The 8,043-nt window shown below is 34.1% G+C and overlaps 1 protein-coding gene across 8 annotated transcripts; it reads right to left on the bottom strand.

Moving 5' to 3' along the window:
* Positions 1 to 524: 524 nt before the first annotated feature.
* On the bottom strand, positions 525 to 7,249 carry LOC120069896. Of its 8 annotated transcripts, none has more exons than XM_039021730.1 (9): positions 7,113 to 7,249; positions 6,661 to 6,780; positions 6,265 to 6,530; positions 3,945 to 4,021; positions 3,119 to 3,268; positions 2,946 to 3,019; positions 2,423 to 2,541; positions 1,688 to 1,771; positions 525 to 959 (listed from the first exon to the last, which is right to left on the bottom strand). In XM_039021730.1, the coding sequence occupies exons 4-9, from the start codon at positions 3,949 to 3,951 to the stop codon at positions 866 to 868; spliced, it is 528 nt and encodes a 175-aa protein (XP_038877658.1). In that variant the 5' UTR covers positions 3,952 to 4,021; positions 6,265 to 6,530; positions 6,661 to 6,780; positions 7,113 to 7,249; the 3' UTR covers positions 525 to 865. The 8 variants fall into 8 exon arrangements, with proteins under 8 accessions (XP_038877658.1, XP_038877659.1, XP_038877660.1 ...); XM_039021731.1 differs by lacking the exon at positions 6,265 to 6,530 and adding an exon at positions 4,797 to 4,870; XM_039021732.1 differs by lacking the exon at positions 6,265 to 6,530 and having other exon boundaries at positions 3,945 to 4,041.
* Positions 7,250 to 8,043: the final 794 nt, after the last annotated feature.

The raw sequence follows: 8,043 nt of genomic DNA, 5'->3' as shown, positions 1-8,043 counted from the left end.
TGTGTCAGCAAACATTAAACATTGATCAACGTAAAAGATATTATTCAACAAACAAGACGACTTAATGTTGCTAACATCGATCGAAGACATATTCGTCGTAAACGATAGCGACAACAGAGTGAACCTAATTTAGAGGAACACGAAGACAACCCCATGAGGGGTAAGGGCCAGAGGGTCGTTTTTAAATTTCATGTAAACTTCATTTTCAATTGTAAATTAAAGAACTAATTGTAAATATTCTTTAATATCATGACATTTTTTTTAATGAGTGCAAGATGTTTTTATTGTAGATTAAATATATAATTAAATTTAATAATGAAGGAATTTGTGGACCAATTCCTAAAGATTTAATATTGTTGTACATCTACAACTAAAAAAAATAGTCAATACACTTTTAAAAAATAAAAAAAATAAAAAAAAAAGCAAATCGTGGACCGGGTCCACAAGTTTACATCTGATCGTCAACCAGTCAGCCGACGTGGTGCTGACTGGATTAAACGATACTCATGTACCAGGTACACGAGTTTGCCACATAACAATCGTGTATCCGATACACAATTTCACTACCCCAATTTTTCAATAGTTTTCCAAAATACATATTCTTAGAAAAAGTTTCTCTCCAACCCTATTTTTGTCATTATATTTTTAAAAAACATTATTTTACAAAAAAAAAAAAAAACTATTATCTGATATAACACAGAAATTTCATCTCCCATAGCTTATTTTTAAGCCAAAAATATAAAAACATGCCCTTTTAGACTAGATAGAGCCTAAAACTCAAGCCTTGACCTATTCAGAAAAATCGTGGTTTATCGATCCTTAAAGATCCGAATAGGAAGCCTGGTATTCGAAGCAACAACTTACACTAAAAGAACCATCTTTTGGAAGATGGCGTTTTCTCTGCTGGCCCATCTTCTCTCCTGCTCTCGATTCCTTGCTTTAAAGATTCCAACCTTTTACTGCATCAAAATGGATGTAAGACAACAGTTAAAGTCGATACTTACCCAGCTACTGAAATTCGTTTAATCAGTCGCTAAAAACGTAAGGACTTAAGTTTTTGCTTTGGGTTTTACATTAATAATGAGTGATGAAACAGAAATCATCCTTAAAAATCACAAATCTTGTATCTTTTGATAAACATGTTGATTGCAACTTGGTTTTTTGTATGGGTGACCCAAAATCTACCTCACTTTTTAAAATTGGATTTTTTTTTACCTTTTGCTTATGTCATATCAAAGTAATTTCAAAGTGAAATTACCAAAATGGATCATTGTGCACACCGGTTGGATCTCGCTCTTACTGCTCTACTCTCATTCTTGCTTCCTCGCTCCTTAAGGTACAAGTTTTCTATTTTCTCTCATTGCTCTCGCTCTCACTCCTCCTGCTCCTCTCTCTGTATTTCCTCTTCCTATTCGTTCTCGCACTTTGTTCTACTCTTTGCTCTCACTACTCCAACATGCATGCTTAACAAGGTCGTTTTGATCATTTCGGGTGAAGATGCAAGCAAAATGTCAAAAAACTTGGGGTTTAAAAAGTGGGGGCAGATTCTACGTTAGGCCAAAAATGGAGTCAACCGAACAATTAACTCATTGTAACTCTTCTAGCAACCTATACCAACTGATATAGCTCTTTAGGAAATAGGGCGATGATGAACTAGAGCAGAAGCTCAAAAGATGATCAGGATTACTTGGTATCAGTGAGCCGACCATGCAAACTCCATCTTTGACGGAATCCTTCAATGCCTTCAACGCCACTAGCAAGAATCAAGCGTCTGCAGATCGCAGATATACGAGTGAAGTTAGGGACATGAAACAGAGTACTACTACAATTGAGTCCCAGAAGTAAGAACGTGAATGCTACCAGACCAAAAACAGAAATCTAAAAGAAACATTCTATTAATTAACATAAACAGTAAGAAAAAAAGAAGGATAGGTTATTCCCTCATAAAATTACCATAGACGGTTGAAAATTAATCCAAGACTGAATCAATAAAGATAAGTAAATACAAAGGCATTGCACTGGCATTGGAACGAGAAACTAAATCCAGAAGTCAAGAATATCACAAGATCCAAGATTTCTCATCCCACTCGTGGATTAATCTTCAAAGTAAGAGGGTTCATTTCTAACCATCTTATTCAATCCATATCCATAGCCATGTTGATCCACAAAATAGCAACTTTGTTTACCATGACCACCCAAAAAATTTACAGAAGAGGTATCCTTGAAAGGTTTCTTGTTTTACACCGATCAACCTTGTTAACTTTAAGAAATGCAGAGGGAATTTAATTTGTACTGAATATCAACCAGTTTGATAAAATTAATGTAAAAGACTAACATGGGGAAAAAAGCTTCTACCACAACGTTCAGGATTGATAATAATGATTGGTGATAGTAACCATATTACTGAAGAGTGCTGGCATACCTCTCCAATGTTGTAACTTCTGATTCAAGTTGTGTAGCCCTTTCCTTTGCTGCATCTAGCGGCATTGATGACCCTAATTTATGTTCACTGTCTTGAAGCCGTTGTCTTAGTTCTCTATCCTACAATGTATTATCGAGCACCAAACAATTAGGTAGGCATCAATGAATAGGAAAAATTGGCATCTTCTTCTAGTTTGAAAGAGAAACTGAACTTCATTAAAGAATGAGGGGAACAAAATATAATGGGAGACATCACAGGAATTGTGAAAAGTTCTTCTTGTTGGCATTGTTTAAGTAGACTAGAAATTAAAAAAATGCTTAGAGTCAAAACTCCAAGGGAAAGCCTTGAATTTAATGGATTCCCAAATCTCATTCTCCCAAGTGTCTATGCTTGTCTGGAAGCAGAGCCTCAACCAAATAATGTCAAAAAGAAGATTTAAAAAGAAAAATGGCATATCTAATTTCCATTGCTATAAACCTTAAATTAGAGAAATTGAGAAAAAATATGCAAACTATAGTCTTACCCGTCTTTCAGCACACTGTCGATAAACAGCTATTTCATCTTGACAAAAAGGCTCAATATCATTTATTTGCAAGCCTGCAAAGCAAAATCGGAAAGCAAGCTTAAACTAAATGTAATAATATAATATCAACTTACAAGAGATAACGACAAATATAAGCAAGGAACAAAACTTACATAAAAAGAGATTCCTCAATATCCCATCACATAAATCAACACCTTCAAGCACATGAGACGCAATTTCAGGTGGAATGATAGGCGACGGTGGCCCCATCATTAAATCATCACCAACCAAAATGGTTTCTTCCATGGTTGGTTGCGAGTCAACTGAAGCCAAAATGGTGAAAATTCGTCAATTAATGTTCTGTTTCAGCTCAAACAAATTCAATGACCAAGTAAAATAATCATATGGCCTCTGTTTATACTTTTGTATCAGATATTTAATTAGCTGCACACAGGAAAATTAAGAAAATTAAAAAGTTTGAGAGAGAGAAAAGGATCCTTAAGAATGATATTGATCCAAATCCAGCTTAAGATATTGAACCGCCTATCTACAGCTGAAATTGTTTGGTCGAAAAAAAAAAAAAAAAAAAGAACAACGACAACAACAAAAAAAGTTTATGTTTTTTGCAATTAAAGAACTCTAAACGTAAAACTAGAATCTCCAAATCTAACGTAGCTAATGGTCTTGAAGCTTAGGCAACAAACAGAATTAAACATTCTTAAATGGGATGGTTATTATGCAACACAATCAAAGAAGCGATCTCCACTGGAGGTACACTAAACAAATTGAAACCACCATCAAGTGAATAACATACATGTTCCTTGTTATTTTTAGGAAGATATAAACTTTTTATTCAATTTACAACAACAAATGCATAATCTAACATTCGGCAAGAGATCAGGCCACATAGAATAATTGGATTAAACAAAATTAGGTATAATACTATATAACAAAGCAGAACAACCACTAACTAGTGATAGAATGAAAATTTTAGCCTACCATCCATAATTGCTCTTGTCCTCCCGTTACTTCACTAGAAAAGCCAAACTTACAAATGTGCGGAGACTTGAATGGCCCTGATTACACAGAGGACACACTGAAATAGATTATTTAAGAAAAAAAAACAATTAAAAAAAATTAAACAAGGACATGAACCAATATCTAAACCATGATAACTACTACAAATTTTGCAATTCGAGGTATCAACAGGATTGGCAGAACCCCAAAAGCATCAAGTGTACAAAAAAAACTAGAAACAAAAACAGAAACTGCAATGACCACCCCCCTCCCTCCTCTTTGAAGACTCTCTGAAGACGAGGGAGCTGCTTGCCTATGCTCTCATCGTGAAGCCCAATGTGCTGCCATTGAAAACGCACCTGAAACATGGGTGTGATGCACGACAACAGATTAACAAGGTCTGTGGTTGTCACCATTGCTTGGGGTTTGTTGCATGGTTGCCACGAGAGAAGAAAATTGAGCAGGGGGTAGGCGGGGGCTGTGAGGAAGGAAAAGGATAGGGCTTTTGTTTCCTTTCCTCTTTTCTCTTTTCTTGTTTTATTACGATCTCATAAATAGGACATATCTCTATAATTTCTCTATTTTTCCAACTGAAATCCAGTTTCTCCAAAATTAATCCGAGATCCAAGGAAAAAAATATTAGATTCTCAAACATATGAATTTGAAACTTAATTAAAACTCTGTAATCCAAAAATTTGGAAATCTAAATATCTTAAAATAATCCACTTTAAATATCTCAAAAGCTGTATATTTATCAAATTACTTGAGCTTCTTTTAAACAAAATGTACATCAAGAGATTATGATTAAGTATAACCAAATGACTTAACACATACCAGTTGAGATCACAAGGACATAAACGCCAAAAAGCAATGCAAGGGTTGAAGATAGGATCCCGACAAAATTGAACCTACGCCAAAAGAAGATATAGGGATTCTTTTTTGTAAAATTTGTGTGATTTTGTTATTTGTTTTTCTTCCTTCATTTTCTATCATTATCTTAAACATTAGACTTGAGTAGGTCAGCAAGGACAACAACTTGAGATTCTATTTGTATTGAAACCTCCATACTCTTCTTCTGTGAATTATAAATTCTCCAAATCACATCAATCCCCTTCATAATTAAGTTTAGTTCTAAGTTTGTTAGTGTATGTATTAAACTAGTTTGTGGAAGAGAAAAAAAACCAGTTCTTGCAACCTTCTCCTCTCCTATTCATCCAAACAAAGTATTCAACTACTAAATATCTAAGTGCATCTATTAGAGTAAGGAAACTAACTCTTACAACTTTTAGAACCTAGTATTAATTAAACGTAAATATTACTGACCCTGTGAGATTAGCTCTATTATCTTCAGTTCTCCAACTGACCTTTTTTAGTATCACTGTCTTAAGCTTTAAGCTGCCCAAGATTGAAAATGAGAGCTTCCAATGTAATTATTGGTTCCATGAGAGCTCAAAAACTACACAACAATTTCTAATTACATACCACTTCTATTACTTGTGTGTCCCTTTTCTGTTTTCTTTAACAGACAACTGAAGTCTAATATAATGAAAACAGAGTATGAAGCATCAGAAGATTAGACATCTTCTTTAAAGATACTAGGAGCATGTTTGGATTGACTTTCTAAATGTATAAATAAGTGTTTGTAAGTAAAAAAAAAAAAAGTGTTTATAAACACTTGGAAAGTCGATCCAAATGGGCCCCAAAAGTTACAAGCCAATAATAGTCTCTTAGGTCCGGCGTTTTAAAAACTCCTCTTGGGCGCGCACCTAGGCTCAAAGCGTAGGTTTTAGGTGCGTCTCAAGCACACGCCTATTGTGAAGCCCCCAGGCTCAAAGCCCTAGGCCTTGGGACTTTTTTATTATTTAAAAAAATAGTAATAATTAAGGATTTTCCTTCTTTATTAACTAAAAAAATCAAATTTAGTGAGCCTTGATGCAAAATTTCTTGTGTTTAGAAGTCTATTTTTTCATATTTCCACTTCAACTATGCTTTCTCTTATTAATGTAGTACCTTTATACATAGTGCGCCTCACAAAAAATAAAATTAAAAAATTTATTGAAAAAAAAAAAGGTCTGTTTTTCTTGCGCCTTGCGCTTAACCTCAAAAGACTATTGTACTCTATTACACATCTTGAGATTTTAAAAACACTGCTTAGGTCAAAGGGTGAAATGAGAATGTTTACAGATATGAATCCAACTTTAAACTGTTAACCATTCATATTTCAAACAAGATGAAAGCATGTATTCAGGATGTTGGAAATTGGAAATAGTCTGAAGTTAGGTCATGCAATTTCTTGATAAACCTTATTTCATTGGCGAGAGTTTTTGCTCACTTTTGCAAGCCCAAAATCAGCAATCTGAACATCATCATCCCAAGAAACCAACACATTCAGAAGCTTCAAATCACAATGAACAACCCTAAAATCAGCAATCTTAACATCACCATTCCCCAAAAACCAACTCATTCCATAGCTTCAAATCACAATGAACAAACCCAATACCAGCATCCTTAACATCACCACCACAAGTAAACCCATGTCCTTTGACACTAAACCCATCTCTTTTTTCCCTACAATTATATACCCATAACAACCAAATTAAGTCATACCACATCTACAAGTTTCTCTCCAAATTAATTCCAGAGCACCAACAGAGAAAGATAAAAACAAAAAGTAGCAATAGAGAAGAAGCACTCTCACCGATGATGTATATTTGGCGACCGATTGAGAGAGAGAGAGAGAATGACTTAAGATAGGGATCCTTCGGCTTAAGGGTTTAGCGAGCACGAGAGAGAGATTGACAGAAGAAAGAGAATTGCCCTGAGAAAGAAGAAATTAGGGTGAAGATACGAAACCATGAGAGAAAAGAAGCAGCGGAAACGGAGAAATTCTTTTTCGGTAGTTTCTCAAATTTCTAATCAAACATGCTTGTTTCTCAAACAAGAAACAATTAATTGAAGCTCCTCCTAGTGCTAAATTTTTTTTAATAAAATCCTCAGGAAATTACAAATTTTCTGACAATGCTAGAAAATATATTCAAACATGCAATCCGATAAGAAAATGAGGCATTGTGAGCTACAATTCTGAGTATCAACTTTCAGGATAACACCACTGATCAGATAAAAGGAACCTCATTACAAGGTGAAGCAAACCTGTAAAGTCTAAAGCCCAGAATCCGATTGACCCAGAAAAGAAAATTGGGTCGTCTCTGAAAAGTAACGAGCGCTTTCGTGAGAAAGGGCGAGAGGAGTGAGCTTATAACAATGGCTTCAACTTTCAAGAGAGTTTGGACAGTGACACTGTGACAGTGCTCTGCTCACGCTGAGCTGAGAAATGGAGAGTGCTTCATTTTGGGCTTGGGCTGCCTCTGAGACATTTGGGCTGGGCTGCCTATTGAGATTTTGGTCTTTCAATTATATATAAAAAACTAAAAACAAAATCAATTTCGTTCTACTTTTTTTTTATTATTATTTTAGATCAAACATTAGTTAAAATCACTTTTACCATATTGAAAATCACCCTAAAATACATCTTTAATCACTCATAATCAATTCAATGTATAATTTTATACTTTTAACTACATTATTCACAATATTAAGATTGATCTTGAATTATTAAAAGCATTGTGATTTTGAAAATTGACAAAAGTGATTTTAATCATTTTAAAATCACTTTCAACCTTAACATTTATAGGTATCGAATTGCAAGAAAGAGAAGTCACATATCTACAAAGTTTATAAAACAAGATAAAAAAAATAACTAAATCCACCCAAAAAGGCTTTTATAACACAATTCAATGAAAGAGATCCTTAAGGGGAGAAAAAAAAACGCTACATGAATTTCTTAAATGGAAGCTTCAAACCACTTAGTATAACAGAAAATAATATATTGAACAACTAAACAAATCCCCTTAAGAGCGCAAGGTAGTATCATATACATGAAGATTACGCTTCTTCTAAAAACGGGAGATAAGAACACATATGTTTACAAATACTTAGTTATTATGTAATAAAAATTGACATTTTATTTTTTAGAAAAGATATTAAACACTTATAAATTTAAAAGGACGTGGACTAAATTATT

The sequence above is a fragment of the Benincasa hispida genome, unplaced genomic scaffold (genome assembly GCF_009727055.1).
Source record: "Benincasa hispida cultivar B227 unplaced genomic scaffold, ASM972705v1 Contig66, whole genome shotgun sequence".
Lineage (NCBI taxonomy): Eukaryota > Viridiplantae > Streptophyta > Magnoliopsida > Cucurbitales > Cucurbitaceae > Benincasa > Benincasa hispida.
This window is presented reverse-complemented; position numbering and strand designations above follow the sequence as displayed.